This window comes from Podarcis cretensis, assembly GCF_951804945.1.
Source record: "Podarcis cretensis genome assembly, chromosome: 3".
NCBI lineage: Eukaryota > Metazoa > Chordata > Lepidosauria > Squamata > Lacertidae > Podarcis > Podarcis cretensis.
In genome coordinates this window covers 43774879-43793631 of record NC_137172.1, presented here as the reverse complement: position 1 = coordinate 43793631, position 18753 = coordinate 43774879, and the positions used below count along the sequence as shown (strand labels likewise).

Below are 18753 nucleotides of genomic sequence, written 5' to 3'. Positions count from 1 at the left end.
CCCCCCCCCCCCCGCTTCTTCCTCGCTGGGGGTAAAGGGAGTTGGGGAATTTGATTTTGTCTTCCTCTCACGGTGCTGCTATAGAAACGCTGTTTGAAGCTCAGCAGCTAACGAGCGGTGCTTGGGGGCTTTGTTATTCAGCATTCACAGTTGTAAGAGGGCCATTATTGCTGTGAGACATTTCATGCAGCTGCTCTCTTAGTGTTATCTTTTGTTCTAGCAGCCGAAGCACCGCTATTGTTGTCAGGTTGCCTGGCAACCGATCAACAGGCAGTTTCCTGTTGTCATGGCTAGGTGAAGCTAGCAGTTGGGGGGAAGCACTCAGCCATTGTTTATTGCTGATATGGCTAGTGAAATTTAGCAGCTTTAGTGGAAGTTTTGCCTCCTGTTTTCCTTGGGTTAACTACCATAGGGGAGAGGCTTCTCTTATTTGGCTGTGACCCACTTTACTTCTGCATTGATTACTCAGCATCCCAATCACATTGGGCCTGACTAATAGCCAACATCAGGTTGGCAAAGGCTGATATATATGTTAAAACTAATAAAACACTTGAGATGGCAAGCACCACCTTAAGAGCCATCTTAAGAGCCATTCTGACTTTCATCTCACATTGGAGGGGATGCCTCTTTTAAGATGGTACCTTCTAGGACCCAGCTGCAAACAATCTAAAGACATCAAAGTATAATTCTTGCTTTAAGAAATGCTGCAAAATTTAACCATCAGATTAAGTGCCAAAGGATGTAATCATACATTTTTTCACATTTACCTGTGAAATCAATTGAACTTATTTCTAAGTAGACATGTGGAGGTGCTATTTGAAGTCATGATGAATTTATCAAGGTTGCAATGCGAACCAATATCTACTTACTTGGGAATAAGCCCCAATGACCTCAGGGAGACATACTTCTCAGTAAGCATGCATAAAATTGCACAGTAAGATTTGTCTTTTAAATTAGGTTGCAACTCTCTACAAAAAAAACAAAAAAAAAAAAACAAGCCCTTGTCGTGAAAGAGGAAGTGGTTGCAATTTAATACTCCAGCTACTGTAGTGGCTAATAATAAACTGCTACTTAAAAATGTGATGATCTGTACACATGCATATCAAATAATCCTATGACTCTTGGGCAAATGATATATAAATCCAACTCATATTTTTTCAGAAGTTCAGTAAACTAATGCTTCCATAATGCAATGTCATTGTAATCTGAACATCTAATCAAGCACAGTCCAATTAAGGAAGCTGGTGCTTATCAGCATCCAATACATGAGCACTTAAATTTGGAGACTCAACATCAGGTGTAGGGACCCATCAGCCTTTCAGATGTTGCTCAGCTACAACACTCATCACCCCTAGTCATTGGCTATGCTTGCTGGGACTGATGGGAGTTGTGGTTCAGCAACACCTGGATGGCCAAATGTTCCCTACCCCTGCTCTGCATAATAGAATGCATTTTAAAAGGTTAAAATCCTCAGCATGCTTCTCTATTTGTGTTGACAAAGTGCCAGGAGATGAAAAGACCACAGACATCAGAAAACTATCTGAATTCCCCTGACAACCTCCAAAGTAGGTCAGAACTGAATGGGGAAGGGTGGAGAATTTTATATGTTGTTGGAACTTTATTGCCTCTATTTACATTTCAACATAGGAAAGCTTTGAAGCCAAGGTGGCATGTGACTTTATTCCTACGTCTTTGCTGCACAGACATACAGGTAAGCAGCCACTGGTCCATGAACACTCTCAAGCTGTTAGGGCAACTGGCAACCTGAATGCCTAATGACATATGGGTAAAAGAAAGGCAGATTGGCAAGGAAGGTTAAAAAGTATGTACTTGTATTGGCAATGTTGTTCCATCTGTCTTAGTTAAGCACAAGGCAAATGTTTAAGGTTAGCACCGGAATCTTTACCATCTCCAAGACGTTCCACGTTGAAGAAGAAAGCATTTGATCTCGGAGATTCTACTTCTAAAACTGCTATTGAGCAGGTAATTTCAATCTGTTTTAGCATTTTAACTTGTATATGTTTTAAAGTACAGTTGTATTTTATTTTTTTACTTTATTTTTTTATCTTCTTGTAACTAGCTTTGAGGTTATTCTTACAACCAAGTGGTGTACAGTGGTACCTCGGGTTACAGACGCTTCAGGTTACAGACTCCGCCAACCCAGAAATAGTACCTCGGGTTAAGAACTTTGCTTCAGGATGAGAACAGAAATCATGCTCTGGCGGCGCAGCAGCAGCAGAAGGACCCATTAGCTAAAGTGGTGCTTCAGGTTAAGAACAGTTTCAGGTTAAGAACAGACCTCTGGAACAAATTAAGTACATAACCAGAGGTACCACTGTGTGTGTGTGTGTGTGTGTAATGAAACAAACAAAGTCCATAGAACTGTCATCACACTGAGAGCCAAACTACACACTATGCTGATTGGACTTCCTTTTTATTTTTTGCTTTCAAGGTAATCATGGGGAGTTTCAACTTTGACCTGACTAGTGGTATCTGAGTGGAGGACCTTTTCTTCCACACAGCTTTCTGTGATCTAAACGCTGCCCACCTAGTTGCTGTTAGTGCTGAAGCAACAAAACCAAACTTTCCCAGCAGTGCTCTTCCTTTAAAAGCTAGAGCTCCCCACTCAGTGGGGCTAGTCCACAAGGACAAATGGAGCTCTGCTCCACCACCCTCAGTCTACCCTTGGCCAGCCCCCACTTGCCTGCCTTCTTACTTGCAGCCAGTCCAGGGTGTGGAATTCCCCATCAGCTAACTCCTCTTTAGTCTCCCTGCTGCCCCTGTAAGGAGGAGGATGGAGAGATAACTAGCATTCATTAGCTCTATTTGTCAATGGTTCTGGTTCAACCTTACTGTTGGTCTCCCTGCCTTCCGCCCTACCAGTTCCAATGGGCACCAGCCTCCACTGCTGCTTCAAAGTAAGCATTTAAAATGTTGGGAGAGCCCAGCATAGGTCTCCCACCTAATGTGTAGATTTCCTCTGACACTGGGAGCAGTGTGGAAAGAGCAGCAGAAGAACATGGTTCCTGCAGGTTTGGGCTTTGTGTGAATGAGTCTGAAGTCTGCTCTTCTCTAGGAGCCTATGTGTGGCCAGTCTGTAATCTAGCCAAGGCTGTGGCAGAAGGCAGCATCCATTGGTTGCCACCATTGCTCCACCTGGCCAGCTGCCCAGCTCCTTCTCAACCCTGCCAAAATAAGTCCTACACAAATGAAGCATGTGGCTTCTTGGAAAGCTTACATTCTTTAACAGATGGACAAATCTGCTATGGCGTGTATCTCTTCACTAAGGTTATGAGCTCTTCAGTTTTTTGTCCCCTTCACATCACCAACACCATATGGATTAGATTCTCACTTTACCAGCAAGGCTAAGGAGCTGTCCACCAGAATAAGAAGCAAGGCTTTCAGAATAGCAAGGGAGCTGTCCAGCTACAGAGCCACACTGAGCTGAATAACAGGAGATGTTGCATCAGGCACCAGCTGGGCAGCTTTATAGCCTGCTTTGCTGCTCCACTCCTTTTCTGAGCATCAAATTATGCTGGGGACCCGTGATTGGATTTCCTTTTTATTTTTTGCTGCATTTTTTGCAACCATGGAGAGTTGCAACTTTGTCAAAAGAGATGGAAGAATTGTGGTGATCAATCGATGGTAGTGCCATCCGAGAGGTGGAAATGCATCTTGTTCTTGCATTTGAGAGTTGTATTCTCAGTCAACAGCTCAGGACTTGCTTCTCCTCAGTATATTGGAATTGTAAAGATATGATACTGTACATAACCTCATGTAAAAGTATCCCTGTTACACACTGCGAGAAATATACGTATATAGAGAGGGGGGGGAGGGATATATGAACACAAACATTCTAAAAGAAAATATTTAATAATGAAAAATCATTTCCCCCCAATTTTTCATAAAGAAACGAAGAAAGAAAGAAAGAAAGCCTTCAGAGAAAATGGGGGGGGGAGGATCTCTCCCTACCCCCAAATTTTTCAGTCCCCCCACCAAGGCCTTCACATCTCTAACTCCAATGTACTCCTCCTTCAGCCATCTGTCAGCACTTCCTTTCTGATGTCCCTCACAATTCAAATTGAAAATAATAAAACAGGAGTCACCAACATGTGTTTCACTCCCTGACCTAACTCGGGCGATATTGCAGGCAAACCCATTCTTACAGACTCAACCACATGTCGTAACAGGCCAAACTCATAACACCAACCTGTCCTAAAGGAAGCCAATTAGATAAACAATCTCATTAAAACCTGCAAAGAGTTCATGCTGTGATGCCGCAAATGTAGCTTTTATCTTATTGTGCATATTAAGCAGTGAATCAACCAAGTACATGCTGTTTTCCTCCATTTATGAATTGGAGCTGAGAGCCAAGTCTCAGGCAATTATGAGAGAACTCCATGGGCAAAGGAAGCACCAAATGCTTCCAAAGATAACAGCAAAAACACCAATGTACCATTTCCCCCCCCCCTCCGCCACTGAAGTACACTCAGGAGGCAGCATACGTAATAAAAAAATATGACTGCCAATTCAGTCCTACAGTACACAGAACATTTATGAGATGATAGCGATAAACACAACTTTCACTAGCAAATGAAAAATTATCTAGTGACTATACTTAAGTTATTATTAAAGGTGTATGTGATAAATTTACATTAGAAAGTCACCTGAGGGTATTCCCATTAAATTAGGTGAGGGGGGATCTCTGGTCTTCCAGGTGCTGTTAAACTACAACTCCAATCATCCCTGGCCATTGTTGGGGTTGATCTGGAGAGCCATTAAATAAAGAGATTTTATCTAAGAATAAAAAATGGCAGTTCCTCAAGGACTGCATCTCCCCATAGGAACCTACTGGAACGCCTAGCTCTGTTGAGGGAGTAGAAAGGCTTATGGCGCCACCTAGTGTTTCTTATTCCTGCTCATTTTCCAAGCCATGAAAGAAAGATCATAAACAAACACATACGTACATACATGCATGCAAACATAAAATGGTGATGCTTTTACTGGCCTTTTTTCACTTAGTGTCACAAGCATGCAGACTCTTCTGTTAATACAGAACTTTACAGTCAGCAGAACACAAAGATTTATAATTTCGCTTTTAAGTCAGAGAATACAATACTATTTATTAAAGCATATATCTTAAAGTTAGATTTTAACTGCCATGACCCCTCTCATTCTGGCAATTGTCGAACGTAACATGCTGACCCATTTGTCCTTTATTGCACAGTATGCCACATTGGAACATCCAAGCTGAGTCAAGCAGGGCTGGAAGTTACCACAGATCAGCTACAGAGAACTGCCAGAGAAGCAGAGCTTGAAGTCAGCACAGCAGCTGATCAGTGGTACCTTCAAACCCCACTTGACTGGGCTTGGGTTTTCCTTTCTGGCACAGTGTGCCCTGATTCAAAGGGGTGGGCGGATCGGGTCACCTGATATCATTGTTCTGTCAAGTGATTGACAGGTCGGTCAATCCACCTATTACAATTGTCTGCCGAGGGGGAGGAAACCCAGGGGTCAGTTCCGCACTCCTGTTCTAGGGACTCAGAAAATGTTCCAATGCAAACTGGGAAAAGTTCAGATGCAAATTGCTCTATGCAAATTATTCTAATGGGCATAGGAAATTTCCACACAAATGATCCTTTGACCGTCTTTCCAGGTACTTCCCTTTGCCTAACAAACCTCTTCAAGATGTTGTTGGTTTATAATTTAATAGTGCTTCAAATGGATAGTGCATACTAAATACAATGGATCTATGTTTCAACAAAACATCCCTTGCCATTCTTCTAGAAAATAGCCATTTGACATTTTATGAAGACAGATCAGTTTGTTCCTCTTGCTATACTGTTTGTCATATATCTGCCAAAATAATGAAAATGTGCCAGAATGACTTAACCAGACCACAAACTTCAAAAAGTTAGGTGCTTTAATGGAGCAGGAAGTTCCAAAATTTATTATGCAAGCTTAACTGTGGGAAGAACAAAAAGGGACTGTTTGCTGTGTTAAAATGGAATATAAATGTCATTATTATATGCAAGTCAAGTTTAATCCTCCAGGTAGCAAAAACGCGTAATTACTTTTTTGTAACAGGCCTGTGCATACATTAAATGAATAAGGGAAACACAAGGAATTTGGTGAACGTTTGTGGTTACCACCCCTAGCTGCAAAAAATAAAAATAAAAATGAATGTGGGACTGAAATGGATTTTTAAAGAAGCAATGTAAAAACTTTTTTCGATTAATTTGTCTCTTGGCTTCTGCTCCTATAAGTCAGTATATTACTGCGGTCACATTCTCATCCTCTCCTCTGCAAATAGGAGGGGAAATGACAGATTCTTGATTTCATTTTGTGTCTTGATAAAATCTTAAATCATGAGATGTTAAATAATTCTTTTTGGATATAAACTGTTGTTTCCATACTAGTTCCATCAAGCAAGAGTTTCTTTCCAAATCTTATTTAGTATCTGACTGAAATTTTGATCACAGGCAAGCTGTAAACAGTTGTCCTATGTGATATTTTTCACTTCTTACAGGTATTCAGAATACCAGTGGATGTTTGCTCTCAGTAAAGAAGATCTGATAGCCCTGAAATTACACTTTATACCGGCGTGCCATAGGAGACACTGTAGTGCAAATCTTAAATATATGCACAAGCAGTGTAAGTGAGCTTGCTCATGGTTCTCCGCCACAGTTGCTGCTGCAAAACCACTTTTCAGGGCCTACAGTAGGACTCCTATGCACACTCAATGGGGAGCAGTAAGTGCACGGGAATCTCAGTCTTCCTGAGTAAACATGGGTAGGATCTGTTTTTGATCCTCAACATGCCATGCTTAGCCCATGTTTGTGCTGCTTTCACTCTTCTGCTCTGAATATGCAGGTTGTTTCAGGGCAATGCGCACTGTTGGAGACTTGTACCAACCTAGCATGGAGGCGCCAAACTGGGAGTGTGATGAACTTCCACGGACAGGAAGTTTAATGCTACAGGATATGTACCTGTCCCAGTAGAGTCATACCAAAGAAGCAGACGAGTGTCAGCTTGCTGACCTTCAAATCTACAGTGTACTTGGTTCATCCTGCTTCTGTTATAATGCGGTCTCATCGTAATTGATGGCTTTCTTACCAAACCCAGACTTATAATTACAACAGCACTGAAAACCCCACCCCCCCAAAAAAGTAATTGACTCGAAAGCACAGGAAATGGAAATCTCCAAATGCCATATTGTAAGATTTCACTGCACCCAAATGGAACTGCTTAGGAAGGATTGTACCAACCGCTTCCACAGCAGACATGCCAAAAAAAATTGTGATGGCGTGGTTTTATCACATGCAGAGATGTTAGAGGAATGTTTTGTGAAGAAATCTGGCTGTGCTTGTATTAGCACGACAATTTAGTAACAGCAGCTCTAAAAGCACCAAAAAAACCCCAATGTGCATTTGAACCAGAGACCTCCTAACCATGTATTCTTCTTTTGAACCAGTGATGACCTAACCATGTATTCTTCTTTTTGGCCCACACCACAGGGTTCTCTTGCTTGTTGATGCTGCCTGCTTATATGTTTTTCTTCCACTGAGGACTGAAGGGAGGAGGCAAAATGTTTTGCTCAGAGGGGCACTGAAAACCAGCTTTTAATAGACCTGTTTTGCCATGGGGATGCTTCTGTGGGCTTCACACATCTTGCAGAACCCTGGAAAACCATGCAAGGAATGCAAGCACCCTCTAGTGGAAGCAGCAGAGTTCGAGTACTTATTCTTGCCCCCCTGCATTTGATTTTGACAGCTTCCTGAATGCCGGAAGAGAGGGACGGTTGTTCTGAAATCCCTTGCTTTGGCTTTATTTTTAATACTCAGTTGACTATGAGCAACAGCTTTGAAGGCTTTGATGTTTGATGTATGTTTTGGGATGCGGCCTCACACTTCTTAGACCACGTGACCATGCTCCCATGTGAAAAGGGATTGAAGTGTACACAAGGGGGATCCTAACCTAACACACATTATAATCAAAGCACATAGGCTAGGGGAGGATCCTGCCATCACAATGCCACCCCTTCATCTTCTGTGACCCAAAGGCCATGTTTGCGCACAATGGAGCTACCCTTTGGCAGTCACTCAAAAGCAGCCACCTGTCAAAGAAGCAGCCTGTTTAAAACCAGATCACGTTGCATCAGGTTTGTTACCAACACTGCCAAGAAACATCTCAGTCCATTTAGCATTTCCCATTAGCATTTCCCATTTAAGGAACCAGGCAGAGGGCCTTCTCGCTAGTGGTGCCCACCCTGTGGAACGCCCTCCCATCAGATGTCAAGGAAATAAACAACCATCGGACTTTTAGAAGACATCTGAAGGCAGCCCTGTTTAGGGAAGTTTTTAATATTTGATGAATCATTGTATTTTAGTATTCTGCTAGAAGCCACCCAAGGTGGCTGGGGAAACCCAGCCAGATGGGCGGGGTACAAATAATAAATATACTATAATTATTATAGCATTCCTTGGTGCTGTGTTAATAATTTTTTGTCTCTTTCTTACACTAGCCAATTTAAGTTTGTCTTCTACACAACTTTATTCATTTCATCCCACTTAAAGGATCTGCCAGACCCATCGCTGTAATCTCAAGAAGCCAAACTCAAATGTCATATTATTACATAGCTTAATGTAATATAAAGTCTAATTAGGAGTATACTTTCATTTTATCCTTGTCAACATTAAAGTGTTGATAACAAGATTAAAACCACCCTTAAATACTTTTTAATGAAATCACATTTAACATGACATTTAGAGAGTGCCTTTAACACACACATTAAAGGTTCTACTTTTGCTTGTTCTTTCAAAGCCAGTCTTAACATGAATTGTAATGTCAGCTTTATTGGTGCATTCTAAGTCTTAAACACAATTGCCTGAAAGCAATCTCTATTAATCACAGCCGAAAGCTGCAATCCAATGCACAATTCCATGGGAGCAAGTCCTCTTGAAACACTGCTGGACTGATTGCATTTGGAGTCCAGTGTGGCTATTTTTAAAAATAAATAAATACAAATGTCAAGAGATCCAATCATGGCTCTCCCAAGCAGCATGTAGTTTGGTCCCAGGTTTAAACCTATTGCCTGCCAACAGGGATGTTGTATAGGGATTGTCCAGCATCTTGAGCCCCAATATCATTTCTGCCAGGCTCTAGATCTTCTGCCCCTGCCATGATTAAAATGCATCTTGTAGCTATAAACATGGTTTCAGTAAGTTGGCAGCCCTAATAAGCAGAAGCACTAGGTCTAACTTGTGTGTTTGGCAACCTAGGAGACTACTGTTTGTTCGAGACATTTATGCATATGGTATATTCATGTGCAAGCTTTTTAAAAACTTGTATCAAAGTTGTTTATTCTACTCTATCCTTTTAAAAGTTAAGTACAGTTGTGTTTAACCCAGTTGGGTTGAAAACATAAGTTGTGAGCTTTGTAGAGTGGAATTATCAACTTTGATTAAGAAATAGTTCGAGCTGTGGTGACCGCATAGCTAGGGTTGCCATATGTCCTCTTTTTCCAGGACACACCCACTTTTTCAGGTCTGGTTGTAATATGGTCCTCCTTCCCCCGAGAAACATGATCTTTTTCAGGACTGAAATTTCTGCCCAGGCAGATTTTTTAAATTTGGCAAAATGTCTGGAGGGTTTTGTGGTTTACAGTAATCCAAGAAAAATTGTCTAGTGCATTAGACTCAAATCTAAGGCACCTGGCTAAGCTAGTCTGCAGCATAGAATAACAACAGAGCAGCATCTTAAACTAGCTACATACTGTATAAATTCCTTCTATTGGATCAAAGGATGCTGGCTAAGATCTCGGAGAAGTCTGGGAGCTCTGGGAGGGCAAGAACTAACATTTCCCTGCCTTTAAGGCAAGTCCATATGTACCTGTTAAGTTAAACAGTTTAATAAATTGTTCTGTGCACACTTATGTTCACAAAGATGTGAACATGAGCCCAAGTACTTTCATGTGGCAAGTGAGGGAGTAATCTGTATTATTATTATTATTATTATTATTATTATTATTATTATTATTATGTTGAGAGTTAAGAACATTGCTACTAGCAATATATCACAGCTTCCATAACCTCAGGTTGTGATCTGGGTATCCATCCTGGTATCTTTGCATTCCCTTTTGCAAATAAAAATTCCCACACTGTATGAGGCCCGATCAACTTGGCACACACAGAAAAACAGTTTTAAAACAATTTGCAGCTGGCACTATGACATACTTGTGAAATCAAGGAATCATATAATTGTAGCGTTGGAAGGGACGTCCATGGAAGGAGGGTCCACCAGCTTCCAAGGTAGTGCATTCTCATTGAACGGCTCTTACCATCAGAAAGTCTGTCCTAATGTTTAGTTAGAATCTCCTTTCTTATAATTTGAATCCATTGGTTCAGGTCTTGCCCTCTGGAGCAGAAGAAGACAAGCTGGCTCTATCTTCCATGTGATAGTCCTTCAGCCCTTGAAGATAGCTATCTCAGTCTTGTCTTATCTAGGCGAAACAGGCCCAGCTCCTCTTCATAAGGTTTGGTTTCCCAACCTTTTACCCCATTATGTGCATTTCTCCTCACATCTTCCAGCTTGTCAAATATCCTTCTTAAATTTTGGCACCCAGCACTGGAAACAGTATTCCAGATATGATCTGACCATATTGTTGACTCATTTTAAGCTTGTGGTTTACTAAGATCCCTCAAACCCTTTCACATGTACTGCTTTCATGCCAGGTGTCCCCATCTTATATTTGTGCGTCTTATTATTCCTACTTAAGTTTAGAACCTTACATTTGTCCGGATCAAAATTCACTTTGTTAGTTTTGGTCCAGTTCTCCAAACTGTTAAAATAATCTTGCATCCTGATTCTATCTTCTGAGGTATTAGCTACCCTTCCCAGTTTGCCTTCAGCTGCAAATTTGACATGCAGCCCCTCAATTCCTTCATCCAAGTCACTTATAAAGATGTTGAACAACACCAGGTGCAGGGCATAACCCTGTAGCACCCCACTTGTCACTTTTTTCCAGGATGATAAGGAACCATTGGTGAGCAGTCTTGGGTTCAGTCAGTCAACCAGCTACAAGTTCACCTAATAGTAACATCATCTAGCACACATTTTACCAGCTTCTCCCAAGAATATAATGGGAGACTTTGTCAAAAGCCTGATTGAAACCAAGATACACAACATCCACAGCATACCCCTGATCCACTAAGCTTGTAATTCTATCAAATAAAGAAATGAGATTTGTCTGGCATGACTTGTTATTGAGAAACCTGTGCTGGCTCTTAGTAATCACAGTATTCTTTTCTAAGTGCTCACAGACAGATGGTTTAATTGTCTGTTATAGGACTGTTTGTCATAGTGATGATGTAAAGCCGACCAGTCTGTAGTTTCCTGGGTCTTCCTCTGCCATACTTTCTGAATATGTGAAAACATTTGCTCACCTCCATTCCATAGGGACTTCACCTGTTCTCTAATAATTCTCAAAGATTATAGACAGAGGCTCTGAGATTACACCTGCAAGTTCCTTAAGTATCCTTGGATGCTGTTCATCAGGCCCTAGAGATTAGAATTAATTGAAAGCAACTAGGTATTCCCTTACAACCTCTTTTCTTATCTTGAGCTGCAGCTTCCTCTCTGGTTTATTTATGCCCTAGATTAAGCTCTCATCCAAATTCTTTAAATTAGAGAGGATGTCAACAGTTAGGTTCATAATTCCATGTGGTGGGAATGAAAATCTATACCATTATTTTAGAAAATTGTCTTTGAAGAATGTTCTTCTATTACAGGACAGGTGATACAGCCTGATCTGAGGTTAGCTTTATTAAATCTGTTTATAGATTACCATAAGAATTTACTGCTTAAGAACCTAATCTTTCTCATGTCTGCAAGTTAGAAATATATTACTACAACACTGTAAAACAGCTTATAACTTAACTCCAGAAGTATGGTGGGATGGATTACGGAATACAGCCCTTATGGAGAAACTAATGAAGCACCTTAGAGCACTCAGAAACACAAAGTCCAAAGACAATTTTGAAACTGTTTGGTACATGTTTATTCAGTACACTGGAAAGGACAGTGTTGTTCCCTCACCACCAGTTACCCACAACTCACTCTGGGACAATCTGTTAAGATGGGCAGTAAAGACACCTAACTGATATAATCAGCTCTAAACTATTTACAAACCTGTTAAATATTTGACTGTATTATTGACATTGTATATGCAGAGAACGTTTATTGTGGGTGGGGATATACAAGGGTTGTTTGTTATATGCATTTTCAGAAACTGAAAAATTAAATTACGAAGATGATTTGGGGCAACGGGAGAGGGGAACAAGGCTGTTGTTTAAAGTTCACTAACCAGTTTCATTCCCGGAATTGCTCATGACACCCCATCTGTTTTATTTTACTTTGCTTACAGGGTGGTTTGGCGTGCTACAAAATGCAGTGTCAATGAGAAAGCAGGCACTTGCCATCATAAATTTTCCCGGAAGCACTCTTGCACATTGACACAGATTAATGTCACATAGTGTGTCCTAGTCCATTAAATACTTTGCACTGCCCTATCTAGCAAACCTGTCACAGCCCTCCCAATAAACTCTGTCCATTTGTCCATGGTTATAACAAATATCTTTACATTCATTAGTATATATATTTGTGAAGCAGAATAAGACAAGCAGATATATGCAGTTGTGAAGGGTGAAAAATGAAAGGTTGTGGGGAATTATGTGTGTCAATTATCATCAACAGAAGATTGACAACAAAAACCCACACACTCTGGTGTCAGAGTGAAGCTGCTAAGCAAGTGGTTTTCATTCCAGCTCCTCCCTGATCAGAAAGCAGGGACATCCTGTGCATGTTTGCTCAGACAGAAGTAAGCCAGACAGTGTCTTCCAGCGCAAGCCTATGCACGCCTACTCAAGTCCCACTGAGTTTCAGGAGACTTGGTCAAAGGTAGTGTGTATCAGGTGGCGCTGTGGGTTAAAGCCTCAGCGCCTAGGGCTTGCCAATCGAAAGGTCGGCGGTTCGAATCCCTGCGGCAGGGTGCGCTCCTGCTGCTCGGTCCCAGCGCCTGCCAACCTAGCAGTTCGAAAGCACCTCCGGGTGCAAGTAGATAAATAGGGACCGCTTACCAGCGGGAAGGTAAACGGCGTTTCCGTGTGCGGCTCTGGCTCTTGCCAGAGCAGCGATGTCACGCTGGCCACGTGACCCGGAAGTGTCTCCGGACAGCGCTGGCCCCTGGCCTCTTAAGTGAGATGGGCGCACAACCCCAGAGTCTGTCAAGACTGGCCCATACGGGCAGGGGTACCTTTACCTTTACCTAGTGTGTATCAGGGAGCAAGCTCCACTGAATACGATGGAACTTTGGACGGAATAGAATCGCAGAACTGTAGAGTTCTGTGAGGCCACGGGGGTCATCTAGTCCAACCCCCTGCCACGCAAGAATCTTTGAACCCACGACTCTGAGATTAAGAGTCTCTGCTCTACCGGCTGAGCTACCAAGGGGGAATGTCCTGCCCTCCTCTGCCCCCGCAATAAGCGATTTACGATCCACCTTGCTTGCAAGCGGTCGAAATCCTAACGTTTACATTTGCACCATGGGTGGGATGGGACCATGGCTGCAATCCTGGCCCCACTTACCTGGGAATAAGAAAGTTCCTTTGCTTCTGAGCAGGCACGGCTAGACCTGCGCTGTCATACCTCAGCCGTACTTACCGGGCAAAGCAAGCGCCCAGCGACGGGGACTTGGGACGGCAGACGGCTCGATGCCGGGCGCCCTCGCGACTGAACTAGACGGAAGCCGAAGGGGCGCGCTCGGCGTGGCGAGAGCCAATCAGAGCCCCGGAAAGCCGAGAGCCGCATTGGACCAGAGAGGCGCCTGGCGGCAGCGCGGACAACGGGGGGAAAGCGCCGCTGTGCCCTGGGCTCTCCGGCCGCCCCTCAGCCCCTGAGTTACCTGTGGAAGTAGTGGCCGCAGAACATGCCGCCCAGGAGCCGGCAGCCCAGGGGCGCGAAGCGGGGCGGGCTGCGCAGCGCCAGCAGGAGCGCGGGCACCAGGAAGGCGGGCAGCTCCTGCAGGAACCAGGCGCAGCGAGAGGACAGGTGGGCGCGGCGCCTCGGCAGAGGCTTCTTCTCGCCCTTGTCCGGAGGCGCCGGCGCCGGCGGCGGCGGCTCCTCTTCCTCCTCCTCGTGCTTGCCGTAGCGGGAGGGCGTGTGGCTATAGCGCCACAGGTGCAGCAGCCCCAAGGACAGCAGCACGGAGCTGAGGGACCTCACCAGGCTCGGCGAGCACTGCATGCTGCTCGCGAGGGGGCGCTGGGCGCTGGCGGCCACGGCAGGGCAGCCCCGCCATTAATAGGGCCGCCCGGGCGCCCGCCTCCCCCTTCGCGAGGAGGGCGTGGGGTGGGGTGGGGGCTGGCTTGCTCGCAGCTGAGGCGGGAGCCAGAGGAGGGGCGAGCGAGCGAGCAAGGGATGGCCAGAGCGCTTCCTCCAGGTGTGCTTTCTCCGTCCCCGAGAATAGACTTCTCGCTCTGCTCAGCCCCCTCGGAGAGCCAGGAGCCATCTCTCTAGCAGAGAGAAAAAGATCGAAGGGTCCGAGCCGCCAAAGCCGCGCAGGACGAGTTTGCTCCACGCTCCTCTGTCCCATCCCAGAAGTGCCTCGTGTGGCCCCTCGCGCTTGTCTTCGTGGGGCCACGAGCTTGCTTGTTGTTGCCGTGCTCTCCGTAACAGACAGACGGTGCTGCCTTTCTGGGATCTTGTCAGCCCGGTGCTAAACCTGTGCTGCTGCTGCTGCTGCTGTTGTTTAAAGAGCGGTGGGCAAGGGCTGGCCTGCAGCATAAGAGCCAGCTCCTAGGGGCAGAGGTCCCTTGCACCCCCCAATAAAATATTTGAGGGGACACACCCCCAAAGTTGATGGGCATTGCTATTCAAATAGTGTAGATGTGCCCCATCATGTGATCGATGATGCAGTGCAGGGTTTAGTTGCTCCCCCCCCCCAATATTTCATTCAAGTTCGCACCCCTGGCCTGAGGCAAAATGGTGAAGGAAAGTTTTGTTTCTGCACATCAGAAAACATTGCATTCTGACTCGTTCTTAGTCTGACCTGTTCTCAGTGGCGTAGCGTGGGGGGTGCAGGGGGTGCCAGCCGCACCGGGCGCAACATTTTGGGGGGCGCACTTGCAGCTCTCTGCCCCTACCTGGCTCACTCACTCTCTCTCACAGTGCTGGCTGTGCGAATCCGATCCAAGCTGCTGGGTCGCCGCCCACTGTGCGGAGCGGAGAGAGAGCGATTTACTTGCCTTGCCCCGGGTTAGGGGGCGCAAATTACTTGCCTTGCCCAGGGTGCTGACAACCCACGCTACGCCGCTGCCTGTTCTTAGTGCTTGGTTGACCACATTTACAAATGAATGCTGTATATTAATCACTGAGTAATTGTTTAAGTCTTGCCATATTAATCACTAGTAGGGCAGTGCCAAAGAATGCTCCAACTATCGCACAATTGCACTAATTTCTCACGCTAGCAAGGTTATGCTTAAAATTCTACAAGGAAGGCTCAAGCAGTATGTGGACCGAGAACTCCCAGAAGTGCAAGCTGGATTTAGAAGAGGCAGAGGAACCAGAGACCAAATTGCAAACATGCGCTGGATTATGGAGAAAGCTAGAGAGTTCCAGAAAGACATTTACTTCTGCTTCATTGACTATGCAAAAGCCTTTGACTGTGTCGACCATGGCAAACTATGGCAAGTTCTTAAAGAAATGGGAGTGCCTGATCACCTCATCTGTCTCCTGAGAAATCTCTATGTGGGACAAGAAGCTACAGTTAGAACTGGATATGGAACAACTGACTGGTTCAAAATTGGGAAAGGAGTACGACAAGGCTGCATTTTGTCTCCCTGCTTATTTAACTTATATGCAGAATTCATCATGCGAAAGGCTGGGCTGGATGAATCCCTAGCCGGAATTAAGATTGCCGGAAGAAATATCAACAACCTCAGATATGCAGATGACACAACCTTGATGGCAGAAAGTGAGGAGGAATTAAAGAACCTTTTATTGAGGGTGAAAGAAGAGAGTGCAAAATATGGTCTGAAGCTCAACATCAAAAAAACGAAGATCATGGCTACTGGTCCCATCACCTCCTGGCAAATAGAAGGGGAAGAAATGGAGGCAGTGAGAGATTTTACTTTCTTGGGCTCCATGATCACTGCAGATGGTGACAGCAGCCACGAAATTAAAAGACGCCTGCTTCTTGGGAGAAGGGCAATGACAGGCCTAGACAGCATCTTGAGAAGTAGAGACATCACCTTGCCAACAAAGGTCCGTATAGTTAAAGCTATGGTTTTCCCAGTAGTGATGTATGGAAGTGAGAGCTGGACCATAAAGAAGGCTGATCGCCGAAGAATTGATGCTTTTGAATTATGGTGCTGGAGGAGACTCTTGAGAGTCCCATGGACTGCAAGAAGATCAAACCTCTCCATTCTGAAGGAAATCAGCCCTGAGTGCTCACTGGAAGGACAGATTGTGAAGCTGAGGCTCCAGTACTTTGGCCACCTCATGAGAAGAGAAGACTCCCTGGAGAAGACCCTGATGTTGGGAAAGATGGAGGGCACAAGGAGAAGGGGGCGACAGAGGACGAGATGGTTGGATAGTGTTTTCGAGGTTACCAGCATGAGTCTGACCAAGCTGCGGGGGGCAGTGGAGAACAGGAGTGCCTGGCGTTCTCTGGTCCATGGGGTCACGAAGAGTCGGACACGACTAAACGACTAAACAACAACAACAAGAATAGTTTAACAAGGAGGCTTTCACGCCTGCCCAATTCTGTGTTCCCTTCCCCAGCCTTTGGTCTATTGATGATTAATGCCTATATGCAACCCTTGTACTGTATTTGTGTTGACCAATCAGCAACAAGCACATATGTGGCAATGCTGTAATATTCAATAAAAGAGACTCCTCGAGACATGCTTGAGAGGATGCCTCCCAGATGACACCACCCCTCGTCTGTTGTTTATTCCCTATTTCCATTCCATGACCAAACTGGCAGCTGAATCTAACCTCCAAGCAGGGGTGAAACTAGGCTTTCTTTCACCCAGGTCAAAGAACCAGTTTGGCTGGCGCACGCGCACACACACACACACACACACACACGGGAGCCTCAATGGCGCACCCCTGGAGGCTTCACCTGGGACAAAAAAAAACCTAGCTAGCTGCCCCCCCCCCTTTACAGCTCTGCCTCCAAGGGACACTATACCTGAATCTGAAGGCAGCTGGCTAGCTTAGGGTACCCAGGGCCCATTTCACACATACACCTTTGTACCTCAACACATCACTCCTGCTTCTCTCCACCCTCGCATTAGACTCTGCCTACTCTTGGGGATGGCCTTGGGGATGGGGAACCAGTGGCCCCCTAGGTGTTGCTTGACTTTGGCTCTCATCAGCCTAGTCTGCATGTCCAGTGGTCAGAGGTGTTGGGGACTATAGTCTAACAACATCTGGAGGCTCATAATTTCCTCAGCCCTGGCTGTTGTTTTCAGCCTTTCTAGGTTATTTAGGAGTGTAATAACACACTGGACTTTGCGGCCTTATGGTTATTGAGGCACAAACCTCCATCCAGTACACCCTCCTTGCCTTCTGGAACCCTCTTATTGGGCAGGTCCTAGCAGCAGGATCAGATGAGAGGATACTGCAACGCCAAATAATGAAAGTTCAGCTTTGTCAATCCCACCAGAAAAAAAATCCCATAGAGAAATGTCACTAGCAAAGCTGGTCCAATACACGCATGCTCCTTTGCCTATTCCACATACAGAATCCAATCAGAGTGGCACTTGAATCTTATTTCAGCACTGTCAACCAGACAGCATCCTTCACACCTGAGGGCATCAGGCTAGCTTAAGGGTGTAATGTGCTCTGTTTTCCCACCTGATCTGATAGGGTAGTAGGAGTGGGTAGAGTAGAACACTGCAGCTCCCTTCCCCTTCATCAGTACAGAGCTGAGTTGCCTCTTACAAGCAAGTGTCTGGTCTCCTAATTAAACACCCTCTCTCCCCCTGCTGCTTCCCTGTTCAAAACTGCTCCTTCCCATACCTGATCTTCTCAAATAGGGGAAAAAACACTATCAGGGTCTGTTATGTGTATTTGCGTATAATGTGTAGTTCCAACAGCTTATACAGTGGTACCTTGGTTTAAGAACAGCTTAGTTTATGAACAACTTGGATTAAGAACGCTGCAAACCCGGAAGTAGGTGTTTTGGTTTGTGAACTTTGCCTTGGAAGCAAAACATGTTCCACTTCCTGTTAAGTGTGTTCCATTTGTAAATTGAGTCCCCCGCTGCTATGGGAAAGCACACCTTGGTTTAAGAACGCTTTGGTTTTAGAATGGACTTCCGGAACGGATTAAGTTTGTAAACCAAGGTACCACTGTACAAATAAATGTCAGCCAGGAATTCTTTGGATCCATCTCCATGCACCATCCATTAGCTTAGGCCTCACAAAACATTTGGGGCCAGTGGGTTATGTTTTGAATTTTGAGAGTGTGCTGTAGGCACCAGTCACAAAATGGCTGCCATGGGAGCTTGATGTAAAGCAAAACTAGAATACAGTCATGTTGACCTATTTGTAATTCCATAATCGAATAAAGACTCCTGTATTAAAAGGTAAGGTTAAATGATGGGGGGGATACCAGAAATGCATGTGTAAGCAGTTTTATTGGTGGTGGTTAAGAAATGTTTTAGGGGCAGGCTCCTGTGAAAGGACC

General features: G+C 44.7%; 1 protein-coding gene across 1 annotated transcript in view; it reads right to left on the bottom strand.

Moving 5' to 3' along the window:
- The window catches only part of SRD5A2 (steroid 5 alpha-reductase 2), a 30467-nt gene extending 16134 nt beyond the window's left edge, over positions 1–14333 (bottom strand). Inside the window, exon 1 of the mRNA XM_079969576.1 lies at positions 13961–14333. Coding sequence (XP_079825702.1) covers positions 13961–14301 — 341 coding nt within the window. The 5' untranslated portion in view covers positions 14302–14333. The remainder of the gene's footprint in view (positions 1–13960) is intronic.
- Between the last annotated feature and the right edge of the window lie 4420 nt (positions 14334–18753).